Source organism: Impatiens glandulifera, chromosome 9 (genome assembly GCF_907164915.1).
Source record: "Impatiens glandulifera chromosome 9, dImpGla2.1, whole genome shotgun sequence".
NCBI classification, from domain to species: Eukaryota; Viridiplantae; Streptophyta; class Magnoliopsida; order Ericales; family Balsaminaceae; genus Impatiens; species Impatiens glandulifera.
The window spans coordinates 24,634,197-24,651,360 of NC_061870.1; the positions used below are offsets into that span (position 1 = coordinate 24,634,197).

The 17,164-nt window shown below is 35.0% G+C and overlaps 1 protein-coding gene across 1 annotated transcript; it reads right to left on the bottom strand.

Moving 5' to 3' along the window:
* Positions 1 to 11,985: 11,985 nt before the first annotated feature.
* On the bottom strand, positions 11,986 to 13,371 carry LOC124914821 (peroxidase 51-like). The gene is made up of 3 exons (XM_047455433.1): positions 12,921 to 13,371; positions 12,680 to 12,845; positions 11,986 to 12,559 (listed from the first exon to the last, which is right to left on the bottom strand). Exons 1-3 carry the CDS (start codon positions 13,332 to 13,334, stop codon positions 12,144 to 12,146), a joined length of 996 nt encoding a protein of 331 aa, XP_047311389.1. The 5' UTR covers positions 13,335 to 13,371; the 3' UTR covers positions 11,986 to 12,143.
* Between the last annotated feature and the right edge of the window lie 3,793 nt (positions 13,372 to 17,164).

Here is a 17,164-nt window from a genome sequence, read left to right on the forward strand (position 1 = left end):
ATGCTCTGATTTTCCCTCCAAAAACGATTCTATATAAGGAGCCATCCTCCCTTCACTTTCTCACATCCACAATCACTTGCACTTCTCTTGAATTTCTCTCTCTCTCTACATCATAATCATGCCAAGCCGAACTCTGGGTAATTTTCTAAGTGTTGACTTCGGCTCATGCTTGGCCGAATGGGATTATGACCATCCAAAGAAACACATGTTTGAAAGCCTCATTGTTACCGGTCTTCAAGCCTTCCTTGACGAATCCGGTCCCATACTGACTGAGGATGTCAAGGAATTTTTCAGAAATGCTGTCAACTGGGGAGACCGCATTGTAACCACTGTAAGGAATCATACCTTCCGGCTTGATGAAGCCGAATTTGCCACCCTCTTCAATCTGCCCAAAGAAGGGTTCTCTGACTTTCCGGCATTGGAGGGCACTGATGAATACTACTATGTGTACCGCTGCTTAGGAACCTTCGAGACGGTGGAAACCTATGGGTTAAAAACCCGCCTCGGTCGAAGCACTCAGCTACTTCTTGAGATTGTCACTCGGTCCATTCTGTGCCAATCTGTAAATCAGCGGTTTTCAAAGAATACCTATAATATGATGACCCACATCTACAACCACACGCCCATCAATTGGGCAGCGGTCCTCTTTCAAACTTTGAGGAAAATGGTGCGGACCAAGAAGGGTCTCGACTTTGCACCCCACATCAGTAGGCTGATTCTCAAGTACCGGCCAGATTTTGGACCGGGCACACCGGCATCCCCCTCAAATATTCTCGATAGAGATGCCGTGGTGGAAAAGTACTCCAAAATGGTGTTTACTGATTAAACATCTTTATTTAAATGTCTTCCTTTTGATCCTATCGGTTTCCATTCTAATAAAATACTGTTTCAGTTTTGATCGCTTCTCTTTACTCTTTGCATCTATCTAACATAACCGGCTTCACATCATTCGTATCCGGTTTCATAAAATATGCTTAAAACTGTTAAACACCGATCAATCAAAAATCTGAAACACTATTAGAAACCGATCTGCCATTCGGTCTCAAAGAAATGATTGCGTGACCGATGACATAGGCAAAGAACTTTGGAGGGAAAATCTCCCGCCCAAAGACACCGCACACCGTTTCGCACGAAACCACGTCCTTTCGTTTTGGAGGGAAATTTCCCGCCCATTCTTGATGGGACGGTTTGGCTTCCAAACCGTGCCTATAAAAAGGGGGCCTTCGTCATATTTTTCATTCTTACATAAACTCACTTTATCTCTCTAAATTTCTAAACTCTTTGAAGCCGATCTCTTTCATTTTCAAACTCCTCAAAACATGGGTCGTGATGCGGCATTGTTCAAATTATACTCTCAAGTGGACTTTGAGGAGATTCGGCAACATGGAACAGCCGAGGCAAAAGAAGTAATTAACCGGCTGATTGACACCGGTTTGGAACATCTACTTGACGGTCCTCACATAATATACAAGGAAGCGGTAGAAGAGTTCTTCAAAACCGCAACCATCTCCTACGACAGGATCCTCGCAACGGTGTGCGGTTCTCAAGTAGAGATTACCGAAGCAGTAGTGGCCGAGAGTTTGCGTCTCCCAACTACCGGCATGGATGCTATGGAAGAGATGGACGAGGATACATATAGAACAGCCTGCCAACTTCTATCGGCAACCAACGAACCGCTTACCACATCCGGAAAGAAACAGACGCTGAGACCGGAGCTCATTCCGGCATGTGACGTCTTTGCCAGGGCGATCCTGGCAAGGGGAGGAAACTTCAGTAATCTGACCAAAGACAAGATCAAAATGATTTTTCGTCTGATGGATGGAACAGAGATTAACTGGGCAAGGGCGGTGTTCAGCAACCTTATGGAAATGGTGAGACCGGCCTCGGACAGGTCTTGGGGATACGCCGTACAACTCGGCAAGATATTCTTACATCTGAAGATCAAAGTCGGTCCCGGTGTTGGGATACTAAAACGTAGCATCATCCGATCAAAGCAATTTCTTCCACGAAAGCCGTCGGCTTCCAGCTCCACAGGTGGCCGAAAGAAGAAAGCCGCAAAGAAAAAGACCCCGGCGAAAGAAAACACCGGAGGGAAGAGAAAAGAAAAGGTAGTTTTCGAAGACCTACCTCAACAAACAGAGGATGAGGAGTGGGCTGATGAGGAAGCCGAAACAGAGGGAACCGAAAATGAAACGGTCCATGAGGACGATCTCTCGGCTCGGAGTCCGACCGATGCCGAACAAAGCTTCAATCCTGAGACCACCGAGGGTGGGGAAGGGAATCATGAGGGAGCCGATAATGAAGGCCTCAGCAGGGAAGAAGCCGATGATGCCGAGGCCGAAAGATTAGCCCAGAATATCTTTCAGGGCATCATCAGGCGGAATGAGGACGTTATAAACTTATACTTGGAGTGGCATGAGCACCGCTTCAACACGAACTATAATAACATGATGACGGACTTGAACCAAGAGGATTGCTTCGCCAGGTTGGAGGACGTAGAGGACAATATCTTAAGCCTCACAAAATCCGGTACCATTCATGAGGTACAGTGCCGAACTTGCCTACTGATACCGAGAAGTCATCTTCGACAGATAAGAAGGCGTATCAGAAAGATTAAGGAAGAATATGCCGAAGGAGGATCGGTGTCTACCGTAGCACCGCGAGTAATAGAAAAACTTCAAAAAGGCAAATGGGAAGTACGCCAAGAGATAGCGCGGTTAGAAGCAATTTGCGTTCAGAAACAAGTTCCGGTGTATACCGCTCCGGTCATCGAAGACTTTCAAATGGACTGGGCATCAACTTCGAGAGAAAACACCGCGACACCGAGGGACATCGAGACTCCGATGCCAGAAGATGATGAGGTATCGACTCCAAGAACTGTTGAGATATCGACTCCAAGAACAGTCGAGGTACCGACTCCAGGAACTGTTGAGGTACAAACTTTAGAGGATGTCGAGGTACCGATCCTGGAAAATGCGGCACTAAACTTGGTGGATGCGGTCACATTAGAAACACCTACTGAGGTTGTTGAAATACTAGACTCCGATGTTGAGAGAGCCGACCCTAATCAGACCGAGCAGTCCGCTCCCACTCCTCCACCGGCAGCCACCGTCTCAGTTCCCTCTAAGGAATGGATTGATGACCTATTTCAAAAATTTGAAGTAGTTGTTTCGAAGCGGATTGAGGACCGACTCCGGCAGTTTGACACTTCAATATCAGAGAAGATTGATGACCGCATACTTGACCACAACGTCTCCAAGCTTCAACCGCTCAAGGATAGATGCGAGACCGTTTTCGATTCGGCCATGCAGTTCGCCGATGTGACAAAGAACGTTGTGGATTACCATCAAACGCGCCTGGAGCAACTTAGCACCGGACTATGGGAAGAGGCCGGTGAGCGAGAAAATTGTGCTCATCATATTTTAGCTCTGGAGAGTCTCACTTCGAAATTACAGAAGGATTTCGAACGGGTTGATCCGACAATTGAACGAGTCTCGGTACTGGAAAAGAAAAACGATGATCTCGTGGCCGAAGTAAAGGCACTAACTGAGCAGATGGCCGAAATTCTGAAGGCCAAGGAAAACGCAGATGCCGCGGCCATAGAGGCCGATGCTCTAGTTGCAAAGAGGGTCCAAGAAAGGCTGGACGCCGAAGCCAGCAAGGACAAAGAGCCGCAGCGAGTATCTCAGATGACCGACGAAGAAATAGAGGCCGAAAGAGTAAGAAGGGGCGAGGCCTTATTCCCAGGATATGCTGAGAAAGCGGCCAGACTGGCTGCGGACGATGCCGCACGACTGGAACGGGAAGCACGAAGGCTGGCCGGCTTTGCAAAGGAAAATGAGAAAAAGAAGAAGGCAGCCACTTCCGTTTCAGCACCAGCAACTTCCGTTTCAGCACCGGCAGCCTCAGCTTCGGCATCAAAGAAAAGAAAGAGGCCGGCTAGTAAGAAAGTTCGAATTCTCGAGACGCTCAACACGATCTCTGAACCGGCAGAAACGGGCCCCTCGCAGCAAGCCGACCTAATCGAGGAGGAAGTCGTAGAACAGTTGCGGTCCCGATCAAAAAGGCCACGATCTTCCCAGCCGCAACCGCCACCACCACCGAAGAGAAAGAAGAGTGCCTACGAATTCACAGACTCAGAATAGGGACTATCCTTCTTTTTCTTACTTACCTTAGTATTTTTGCTTAGCACTTTCCGGTTATCTATGAATATATAAAGTTATTTTTGAATACCGGCCTTATTTTGCATTTCTACTTGGTTTTGATAATTTTAAATAAAATAATCAAAAAGGGAGAAATTGTTAGATAAAAGATAGAGATTCATCCAAAACCCCTCCCCCAAAATTTTTCGAAAAACTCTCTAACTCTTTTTCAAAATCGGCCAAACAAAACAACCGGCCTACGGTCGCAAACTTACATAATTTTGATAATTTTAAATAAAATAATCAAAAAGGGAGAAATTGTTAGATAAATTCATACCGGCTCAAATAAACCTAACTTAAACAAACTTCCTACGCAGGAACAAGGAACCGGACCGGATGAACAAAAGAAAACCAACTGAAGAAACCGAACCGGTCAAGCTACCAAACCGATCAAGAGTATTCGGTACGTGACCGCACAGAGGAAGGATCGGCCAAAGCCTAAAAGCCAGATCCATCAAATAGCCGATCAACCCTCAAGACAAACATAACCGGAATAAGCCCGGTCACTTCACTATCAAAAGATATTTGGCCAAGTCAAGCGGCCAACCTAGGCCAAGTCAAGAGGCCGACCTGCACAAGAAGACACTTTGGGTATCTGTTGAGAATGATACCAAAGGAACAGACTGAATACTTCCATATCCATGCAAGTCTGAGGAAAGACTGTAGGCTGCAGAAAACAGTACTACCGGATCTTTCCACTTCGGGATAAGCCAGAAAGGAAATCTTCAAAGTACAGACAACTGTCCAAGCAGACAGTGCCTACATTGAGTAAAAGACAAACCCGGCAGGTTTGCTTTACAGACCGGCAGGTCTGAAACAGGATGCCAGGTCTGAGATTGACCGTCAGGTCTGAGGAGAAGACCGCAGGTCTGAGACACTGAATCACTGCACCGCTGACCAGCCAATCAGATTCAAGGCTTCGAAATATGACCGTTGGCATATTTCACCTATAAAAGGAGGCAGTTGCAGAAGAGTAAATGCGGGACAAAAAAAAAAACAGATATTGAGCAGTTACTAAGTGAGACAAACATTAAGTGCATTTACTACAAGTGATAACAGTGTGGTATTCTAAGAAAGTCTAAGTGCTAAATTCTAAGTGTGTGTTACAATTTCGGTGTAAATTGTAAGAGTGTTATCGAGCAGGAAATAAGTCTCGATCGGATTGTATTTGTATTCCTTAGTGAATATCCTTCTCGCGGTTTCGAGAGGAAGGGGTGACGTAGGAGTTTTTATCTCCGAACATCCATAAAACTTTGTTGTGTTATTTACTTTCTGTTGGCTTCCTTACATAACTGACTAATCTAACAATACCGCTCAGAACCGAATCTACATTAACCACATCAAGCATCCAGATTACCGAAACCGACCCACCATCCTTCAAATCATCATCATCCGAAACCGACTCCGCCTATCATACACGTGTACCGCTTCAACTTGAAAGCAAACCTCTTCCGCGCTTGAACCTAGTTCAAGGGTTTGTGACAGGTTGTGTAGTATTGAAACCCCGGTGTTAATCTCTAACAGGATTAATCACCACCCTACGAGTCAGAACCGCTAACCGGTCCAACCCCCGGTCCACCAGCGGCGACCTAGATCCTAACACTTTATATAATTATGATTAAAATATGATCTCATTAATATTAAGTAGGACCAGTTGAAAATTGACATAAAAAGATCACCTTACATTAAATTTTCATTCCTCATATTCATGATATGATTTGACAATTAATTGTATTGATTTATGTGGTCATTGTTGAGTCTAATTGTGCTTAAATACAACAACGCACTCTTTAGTTCTATATTGATATAATTAATTGATAAAATTGTTATACAACATATGATTTAGATAACATATAACTTTAAGTGCATTATTGTTGATACATTTATTTTTGTACATACGTGACCTAGTGAGAGATTGTTAGAATTTATAATGTCACTAGTATAATAAATAATTGTGCAAATGTCATATTTAATATAAGTCAATATAATGTGATCTAATATGAAATTAAGTTTATGGCTCATGGGTGTATTTGTCATTAATATAATGTAATGATACCTAAGTGACATTTCTAATTTTATGAAGGGGCTATATTAAAAATGATTAAACTACAATAATTAATTTAATGTTGGTTATTTTATAACGGTAATGGTCCACATTTGAGATACGGACAATTCTTCTTTGTGAGAGAGAAACTATTGACGTACTCATCAAATTGGAATAATCATTTTATCTAAAAAAAGTATAAAGAAAAAGGAGATTAAAGACTATTTTCATTCTAAGGAAAGAAAAGATTCACAAGATGAATTAAGGTACGCTTCTGCCGCATTCATATTTAATTTCTCATAATTTAAATTAGGAACTAATTAGGATAATTCTAACCCAAAAAAAATCATATTGTAATATGCTATTTTAGTCTTCTCAATGAATGTTTTCCAATAGCCACTAATAATCACTAACATAATCCATTGAGTTCCTATCAAATTTCACAAAAGACTCCAAATATTGTCATAATATGATAATGTAAAAGAAAATAGGAATTCGTATCCACCACCTAATTGTTGAGAAAATATCTAATCTAACACGCGATAAAAGTAGATATTGAGATAAATGGGTAAATAATAATGAACACAAATTATAACGAGATTCGACTAACAAATGCCTACATTCTCGGGGAGTTGTTCATTCTATAGATTTCTATGGAATAATGGTTCAAATAACCATAGTTAAAATGTCTTTATTTATAAAAGTACATCAAAAATCATAGAGATTAAACTACCAATCCTAAACCCAATAAAATCTTAAAGCCATTACAATAAACTCTAATAAAATATTAACCAAAAATCCAACAATCTATGCCTTGAACGAATATCGCGCTTATTGAGATTTGTTAAATAAGTTACAAATTCAACAATCTTCACCTTGACGAATTTCATGTCCCTTAAAATACATGAGTCGTACACTTGTACCCATCAATCTTCACATTGACAAAAGTCAAGAAATTAAAAAACTGTTTTTCTCGACAAATGTTATCGAAAATCCTAGAAAGAGAGAAAAAAACTCTAGAGATTTTTAAGGAAGCGCGATCGGCACAGGAGGCACATCACGGCACGACGGCACGATAGGCACATACATACGATACGATCGTCATGATGATACGATATTGTCTTGAGTCGGAAGTCATCAAATCGGCACCGAAATCACCATTTATCAAAAGAAGCGCGATCGGCACGGGCGACACGATTGGCACAGACGGCACAACCCGATCTGCACGGACGACACAATATTGTCTTGCTTCATAAGTGAGTCATTAAGTTTCTTTAGTCTAGAGTTTCTTGTGTATTTGTAAACATCGCTGGAATTTGCTCTCGATTGCGGTTTATCTATGATCATTTCTTAGGTTTTTTGCAATTACTTTTTCTTTTTCTTTGTTTCTGTCGTCATGGGGAAGGGAAAGAACAAAAGTAACAAATCTAAAAAAGTTAGGGATTTTTTGCTGGAAGTAATAAAGGAAGCAGTCGTCAAAGAAATTGAAAAAATTACTGAAGAACTTATCAAAGAACAGTAGGATACCAACACAAGTAAGCAATCTGCTCCAACTGCTACAAGGAAAATTCCTATTGAAAATGATGTAGGAAAATATGGGGATAATGAAGGAGCTTGGAAGATACGCTATAATGAAAGAGTTAATCTGTTTGGGCTCAAGAATCAGATTACAAAGCTCCTTATGCATGTCAAAAGGGGAGAAATTATCATCAATAAGGAGAAAGCACAGCATATTATAATTTAACTCGTCATCTATTATCTTCAAGACTGGAATCTGTTGAAAAAAGAAGAATATGAAGAAATTGTGCAATGGTCAGTTGCTATAATGAAGGAGTTGATGAAGGCTCCCAAATCTAAGTCATATACTATTAGGAGCAACTCGAGATGAAAAACTAATGAATTTTGGAAGAACAACAATGCAAAAAAGTCAGAAGATCATGTCTATAAAGGGAAAATCTACTTGGGCAATACACATACAAAAGTGGAGGTATTGAATTCTCAATTTGAATTTAAATTACCTACTGAAGTAGAGGAAAACTGTATAAAGGAATGAGAAAATGTACTTGTGGGAAACTACATAGAGAAAAACAAAGTATCCTTCTCAATTACTAAAGATGCATTGTTAAAGCAATGGGAAGGAAAAGGGCTGGAGAAGATTTCAGCAAATGTCCATGATTTATATTTCCTTAAATTAAAGAAATGATCTAATTTAGAGGAAATTCTATAAAATGGGCATACATATATAGGATCCATCTATATGAAATTGGAAAAATGGTCTGAAAACTTGAACATATTGAGTAAGCCAAAAGAAACTACACAGATATGGTTCAAGCTCTCGAATATACTTGTACATATGTACAATTCTGAAATACTTAGTCATTTTGTAGGTTTATTGGGTAGACCATTATACATGGATCCAATTACTGAAGGAGGAGAGCACCTATTATTTGCTAAATTTAGCATTAAGGTGCATCCTAGAAGCACACTGCCGAAAAGTATGACCGTAGTAGACAGAAAAGGAAAACCTACTAGTATGGAAATCACTTATGAGTGGAGGCCAGACATATGCTCTTTCTGCAATACCTTTCAACATGCAAGCCTAAAATATAATTTGGTTAAGGAAGAAGATCAGAAAATTCATAAAGGCCAGAAAGTAAATATGCGGGAAAATGAAACAGAGGTTCCTATTTTCAAAGAGGAAAATGTGGTTAAAGAACATTAAACAGAAGATAAAGAAAATTTTGTACAAGAAGAAAGCAATACGAAGAAGGAGGTGGAACCTCAACCTAATAATGTTGAAGAGATAGTTGAGGATTCTTAATCAAATCAAGTTGAAGTGGTTGCTGATAAAAATATAGAGAAAGATACTCGGGTTAATCAAAAGGAAGAAGAGAATTCCAAGGTTGATACAGAGGAATCCAAAGTTGTTGACGATTCCAAAGCTGAAGTTGAAGGAAATAAAGACAATGATCTCGAAATTTAAGTTGAGAACAACAAGGTGAAAAGTCCGAAAATCCTGAATAATAATTATTTTTTTCAAATCAGAACAAGTTTATATAAAGAAAAAAATCAAAATGAGAATATGTAGTATTCATCAACCTCTTCAGTTCATCCCTCTTTCATTACAAGAGGAAGAGGAAGGGGAAGAGGAAAGACAAGGGGAAGAGGAAGACAATATGTTGAAACATCAGGTTGGTATGTAAATAAAAATTCTAATTGAGATAATTAGGATTTGATACAGTTTGTAATCTCTGTTTCTTGTATGTTTGAATTCTACTAATCAGGTTCTTTAGGGTCATTTGATTGTCATCATTTAATAATAGCTAAAAATTGTCTAGCTTTGATTCTTGACCCTCCCACTTTTAGGATTTTAATAAAATGATTTTAACCGTTTTCCCCAAAAAAGTCAAGCAATCAAGAAATAAGTGGGTCAATCACTTCAATCTTCACATTTGCTCGAACAATTAATGAGATAATTTTTCATATCTCCACTTCCATTCAAGAGCCCTTACAAAATATCAATCTTCATCAAGACGTATATCGCGTCAACAAAAGGTTATGTCACACATCAATCTTCACATTTTCTCGAGTCGTTAATGAGATAAATCATTGTACATCCACTTTTGCTATAAAAAAACCTTTAGAAGATAAAAATCATAGAGTTTATAACACTAAGAGAATTTGGGCAACCACGCTATATTAGCGAATAGAGACATTCAATACTCTTCACAATCTTTGTCCATATGCGTTAACATATGCTAAAACAAGAATTAACAATTATTTATTATGTCAAAATAATATTTACATTTGTTTGTCATAAACTAAGTATCTTATTCTTCATGTCTAATAATCGGCTGAAATCAAAACACCGATGAGACCCAAGACGAACTTTCATCATCTAATTTTTCAAAATCAGATATCTATTAAAAACCGGGGACACCTAAGACGAACTTACATTGTCTACTACTCAATAAAAGATATCGATCGAAAGCCGAGAAGACCCAATATGAACTTTTATCGTCTACTAATTAATAACAAATAATTAGGTATCTCTTAACATCTCTTTACTTAAGTTCAAAATCTAGCAAAAAATATTTATCACCCATCTTGTTTTGAACTTTACATACTCAATCAACTTGAACATTATATTTCTCCTTGAACAAATTAACTTGCAATCTAGTAGTTCTTTAATAATGTCAAAAGAACTAGCGATTCAAGAATATCCTTTCAAGATTACTAACTATCTTCAATTGTTTTCATCATGCTTCAAATGATTATTCATAGTTTCTTCGAAAAAAATCACGAATGTCTTTCCACTTGAATTGATCGAGTCTTTTATTTATCCCTTCAATGACGATCAGAGTTTCCGTCATGTCTTCACAAATACAGTAGGTTGAGTATTTTCAAAATATGTTTTGATACCACATGTTGAGAAAATATCTAATTTAAACACACAATTAAAAAAGATATATAGATAAATGAGTAAAGAATAATGAACACAATATATAACAAGGTCGACCAACAATACATACATCCTCGGAGAGTCATCCATTTTATAGATTTCCATAAAATAATTGTTCAAATAACCCTATGTTACAATGTCTCTATTTATGGGAGTGCATCAAAAGTGATAAAAGAACAAATTACTACTCTTATGACCATTAAAAACTTAAAATCATTACAATATATAATTCTTGAAGACATACTTTGATTTTTAAATGTTTTCAAATGTTTTCAAATTTTTTCAACAAGATAGTTCACTAGAAAATTATAAGGATAGAGATCCATCTTGTAAATATTACCCTTTTAGCCGCCTTGATTAATGATTTCCAATATCCACTAATAGTCTTCGGCATAACCTGTTGAATTTGACCAAAATTTTCAAATATTGCCGCAACGTGACAATGTAAAAGAAAATAGGAATTCGTCTCACCTCCTTTTAACCTAAACGACAACAACTAATAGTAATTATTCAGCCTCTTTCGCATTTCACAATGAGTTCCATTAAGATATTTTATACAAATAAAATAATTTAAAACTTCAATCATTTTATATGAGTTTTATAACATCTTTATAGGTATAGATAGAAGGATATTGTAGGTTTATGAGATGGGACACACAGAGTCACAGTCTAATGTCGGATCACAATGGATCATATACATGCAGAGATATGGAAACATTATTGGATCCACGTGATAATATTATACATATCATACATGTTTTTGTTTTCATATGCACATGCCCATGCACGCACATTCACATGCAAAAGCAAGATGGACATTTATATATATACATTGGTTGGCAATATTGTTGAATCAAATGCTACCTAATCACGTTATGCCACCTTACAATGGCATACTTTGTTTGCTCATTTTTATTTTGTAACGATGACAATAAGATATGGGTTCTCGTCCTTATTATCATATATTCATATGCATGTGTATTATGTATACAATATTTTCAATAACAAGATATGCCCAATAATAATCATAAAGGTTTGATCCTAATACCTTCATCGAGGACAGCTAAGGGGTATTGGTTTCTTTTCCCGGATGAACTTATTTTAGACTCAACATGTTTTCTCCTTTCTTTTGGCAAGGTGGTGGTTACTCACAAGTCACAATGTGGGCCTTTTCCTTTTGTTGCATATTTGTTTATATTATTATTAAAAAAAAAATGTGTTAAAAAGAAAGATCAAAACCAGAAACAAAATTAAATTAAATCAAATATAATATAATCATCAATCACAACACTTGTCCATTCATTAATAACCCAATTAAACATTGAAGAAATTTCGTTATAATAAAAAATCTCAGCTCTTTTGTGTTCATTCTTATTTTACTTGTTTATGGCTCTAGCTTTCGTTGGGCTTGGAATAAAGACAGCGATGAAATAGATCAGTTGAATGCATCGCATCTGACACGGATGTTACCGTTGGGTCCGGGCTTTCCGGTCTTGACTCCGACACGGCCGAGTTTGGTCATGGCGGTTATAAAGGCAGAGTTGAATGACTGGGAGCTGGTAGCCCAGGCGTTGACCACCGACTTAGACCTGGAGTCGGTGAAGAGCACTTGGTCGGATGTGAATAATCCCTTTCCTCCCTGAAGATTCTTGTAGTATGCATTGTCGAATTTTCGGGGCGTGGCTGGATCCATGTTTATTGCTATTCTCGGGTCCACATTCTTCGGGCACATTTGAATCAACTGGGATGCGTATTGCTTGTTAAGGGTCGGGTCAATCGGGTTGGACTTTGTGAAGTTGTAGATCCGGTTTGAGAATTTGCTGCAGTGGGAGAACCCAATTGTATGGGCAGCTATATATATATACAATAATAATAATAATAATAATTTAAAGTCAAGATCCATCCATTAAATAAAATAAAAGATTATATATAATGAAAATATAGATTAATAATTAATTAGTTTGAACTTACCTGAGAGAGCTATCATGTCGTTTTGATTAAGGCCGTTGGCAGCAAAGAGGGAGTTGAGTTGGTTGAGGTTGAAGTTCGGATGAGGAAGTTTTCCGGTGACGCTTGCCGCCGTCGACTTAAGGCCGTCCAATCTCCCCAGCTCCACCGCGTAAGATGGCCCTCCGGTCTGCATTCATTTTTATAATAAAAATTCATTGATTCAGGAGGAACAACAGGGCAGAACAGAAAAGTGATTCATTACCAAAGCGATGACATCTCTTGTAGCCATGGTTAGAATGTCGGCGCAGGATACTTTATTCCGGCAACCAGAGACGGCGTCAACTGCGGCCTTGGCCTTGATAACGGTGTCGAACCCATCTCCGGCTAAGGAAATGTTATCTGGGTTATCCTTCTCCGCCTTGTTGCTTCCGGTCGATTGAATAATAACGGAAGCGTCGCAGCCCTGAACAAAGCAGTCGTGGAAGAAGAGCCTGAGAGTGGCCGGAGCTGTAACAAAGGTTTGCTGGAACTTCAGCTGGACGGCCTTCCGGACGATGGATTCAACGTTGGGGCATGTGCTTGCGTAGTAGTTCTGTTTCAATTGGGCCGAAGCCAGAATACAGAGGCAAGAGAGTGACAGCAATGTCAGAGGAATATTATTATAGAATCGACCCATTCTAGAATGAGAGAAGTTACTAGGAAATTAATGTTGATGATGGTTTGATTGAGAAACAGCTAAGGAAATTACTAGTATTTATAAGGTGAAATAACAACATTGTGATTCCATTTGATCACTTCTTCTTCTTTTAAGCAACTTGTTTTTGCAGAAAATTCCTCCTCCTAATTATCACTTTTCTTATTTTTCTTTTATTTATATATTTTCTTTACACATAATTTTTCAAAAAAATAAATGTTATTTTGCATCAGTATATTTTTAACTACCCTAATTTTATTATTCTCACTTAAATCCAAGCTTTTTAAATTAATAAATTAACCTAACAATCATGTTGGATTATTATTTTAAAAAATTTAACCATTAAGATAACTCAAACTCAAAGGATAAAAATGGTTTATAAGAGATATTATATTCGATTCTCACCTAAAACGTCTTAAATGAAAAATCATGACTATGAGTTTGTTCGGATCCAGGTTATTTAAATAATTTGTTTATTTTAAAAATATAATAATTGATAATTATTTTGAGGGAGTGAAAAATTTTTTTGATAAAAAATTTTAAAGAGTATTAATATATAATGATAAATAAAAATAATAATTTAAAATAAATAATATTTTAATTAATAAATTAAATAATATAATAATAAAAATATAAAAAAATAATATATTTTTTATTTTTATTATTCAAATAATTCAACCCCGAAACAAGTCTATTTTGTATGGTAATGTTAGTTTCTTATATTAAAATATATATATATATATATATATTATAAACTTTATTTTTTAGAAAATTTGTACTAATTATTTAAGATCATAGATGAAATAAAAAATGTACCAATAATTTAGAAGGAAAAGATGGTGTTGAATTATTCAATTTCCATGGCCGCCTTAGCCTTTGTCCTTTAGTTTTGGCACTATCTAGTCCCTACACACATCTATCTTATTTTTGTGTGACCATTATATTTTAAAAGAATAAATAATAATTAATTTTAAACAATAAAGTACAAAAGAAAAGATGGGCTGCTTTTAATATTTGGTGAGTACAACGTCGTGAGTCTGCCTTGTATGGAAAAAAGAAAAATGCAGAAAACTCTATTCAAACTTCCAAAAGAGAAAATATATATTAAATGTGTATTGTATGCACGTTCAAGGTTTTTATAGTATATATTTCTTCTTTGGGATTCAAAGTATAGAAAAAGACTTACAGTTATAATTAACTTTTTTTTTTTTTTTGGTATCATTATTATTTATTAAAAAAGTTATCACGATCTCATTGAGACGTTACTCAAATAACATATCATAATAAAAAGTCAACATTCACCCCTTATAAAAAAGTACTTTTACATAAATTGATCGATTTTATTAACGAAGACATTCTTTCATCCCAACATATAAATCAATTTGTATCCTCGAGATGATTAGTTCTCGTGATGATGAGAAATATAACATTCAAACCACAAACATTTCTTAAATATAACTAAAATTGGTTTGAGTGAATAATTATATTTTTAAAATCGTTTATGGCATATTTGACAATATGCCAAACTATTATTTAAAATTTCGGTCCCCACAAAGAACAATAAAATTAGGACTCCTATATAATATATTAATTAGTTGAATAAAATACTTATTCATAATTATTATGAATTATAATTATATATCCTATTTTAGATATATAGTGCTAAACATTATATATATATATTATTGTTTTAATTAGAATTAGTCACTAGTATTTGAAAACTTAAGTCTAGATTTACTATGTGCTTATCCCCACGGTTTTTTTTATCTATTTTAAAAGGAAAAATAAAATAAAATAAAATGGGAAATACTTAAAAATAGAAAGCCCTAAAATATGTGCTGTTTTCCTTTATTTCTTTTATAACTAAATTATTAGTCATACTGAAATTTGAAGTTAATAAATCATTCATTTGCACTATTTATAAACGATTAATTTTAGTGGAGCACATTATATATATATGTGGGCTGGCATATCTAAGTTAATTAAACCACACTATTACATAGTTAAATACACACATTTACCATTAATAATGTTCAATTTTTACACTACTGGTTAAGAGTATAATCAATCTAGAACACCAAATATATAAATAAAATAGATAATTAATTAAGCTAAATAAATATATTATTATTATTATTCAAATTTCCAATCAGCATAACACCCTTCACAATTAATTAATCATAATTTTCAATTCAACTCAGAGTGTTTTAAGTGGGTATAAAATACATTTTTTTATGGATAAATTATCTAAGTGGCTTTCAAATTATTTCAATTATTTTAATCGTTACTTTTAGTTCTCAAATTTTTTTTTAAAACAAATCTCTCTCAAATTTTCAGAATAAGTTACCAAGGATCTTTTTGTCAATTTTTTTATGTTAAACCTACTCTAATTAAAAACTTTCCAACCATTTTGATAGTTGACCTTTAACCATTATTATTTGTAATGCAAATAAATTTATATTTGCATTGTGAGCAATTACAGTAATTAAAAGGGTTCACCCAAGCTATTTGTTTTATAAAAATTTATTATGAATGAGAAAATATAAATATATATAATACAGCTAAATATAAATATATTATGAAAGAGATGGAGTAAATATATATTATTATATAAAATAATGAAAATAGAGATTTTTTATTATTATTTTTTTATCAAATAGTTTATAAAAGTTATTTAATTATATGCATAAATAAATTGAGAAAAAAAAGATATATGTATATTATATATATATTTATTATATATAGAGATTTTTATAGTTATAATTTCAAAAAACAAATTGATGGAAAAGTCAGTGAACTTTAATGATTTATTTTAAAAATAAATTGAGGGTTAAAATTAAGTTATCAAAGTAATTGAAGAGACACTCAAGTAATTAACTTTTTTTTATTCATTTATTAATTTTATCTTTAAAATATTATAAATGGTGTTATGGTTTTCATTGAATTTATATATATATATATATATATATATATATATATATATATATATATATATATATATATATATATATATATATATATATATATATATATATATATATATATATATATATATATATATATATATATATATATATATATATATATATAGTTTGTTTATCTAATAGTACATTATTAAAATATGATTTAGCTTCTCTAGTTTTGCAACTAAATATCTTCTTTATGTCTTTTTTTTGTCTCTTTATATTCCAAATCATATAAATATTGACCTGTGCGAACAAAAATTGTTCATATTTTTTTATGTTATATTATCCAGGTTAATTATTTTGTACTATATTTCACATAAATAATTTAATTTAATTAATTAAATGGTGTTATAATATTTTTTAAGAAGGTTTAATTAGGCTTAAACCCTGCTAAGATATATTTTATAAACTCTTTTGGGCTTTAAAATTGAGGGCCGCCGCATTGGTAGTTTTACTCCCTTTGATATCCCTTTAACCATCATCAACTTGGTTCGACTTAAATAAGAAAGTAAAAATTTATCCAAAAAAAAAAACTTAGATAAGGGTTTTCCAAATTTGTTAAGAGTGCATATATTGGCTTTTATAGTGTGGTTTTGTTTCTTAAATTTAATTATCTATTTTAATGTTTAGTATTCACAAGGTTATAAAAAAAATAATAATAATCTTAATAAAGTAATTATGAATTCTTAACTTAATTTTTGTTTCTTTCCCAAAATAAAAATATGCAAAGTTCAAGATAAACTCAATAATTCATTAATAATAGACTATATAGGGTCCACTACTTATCATATTGACTTAAGATAAATCATTAACCGGTTGGGACCACTAGATGCTATTTTGTCAAGA

Excerpts from the sequence above, each read along its gene's own strand:
- LOC124914821 (XM_047455433.1), bottom strand. The coding sequence starts at position 13,334 with ATGGGTCGATTCTATAATAATATTCCTCTGACATTGCTGTCACTCTCT. Across the intron at positions 12,846-12,920 it reads CAAGAGATGTCATCGCTTTG|ACCGGAGGGCCATCTTACGC; the intron begins GTAATGAATCAC and ends AAATGAATGCAG. Across the intron at positions 12,560-12,679 it reads CGACATGATAGCTCTCTCAG|CTGCCCATACAATTGGGTTC; the intron begins GTAAGTTCAAAC and ends ATATATATATAG.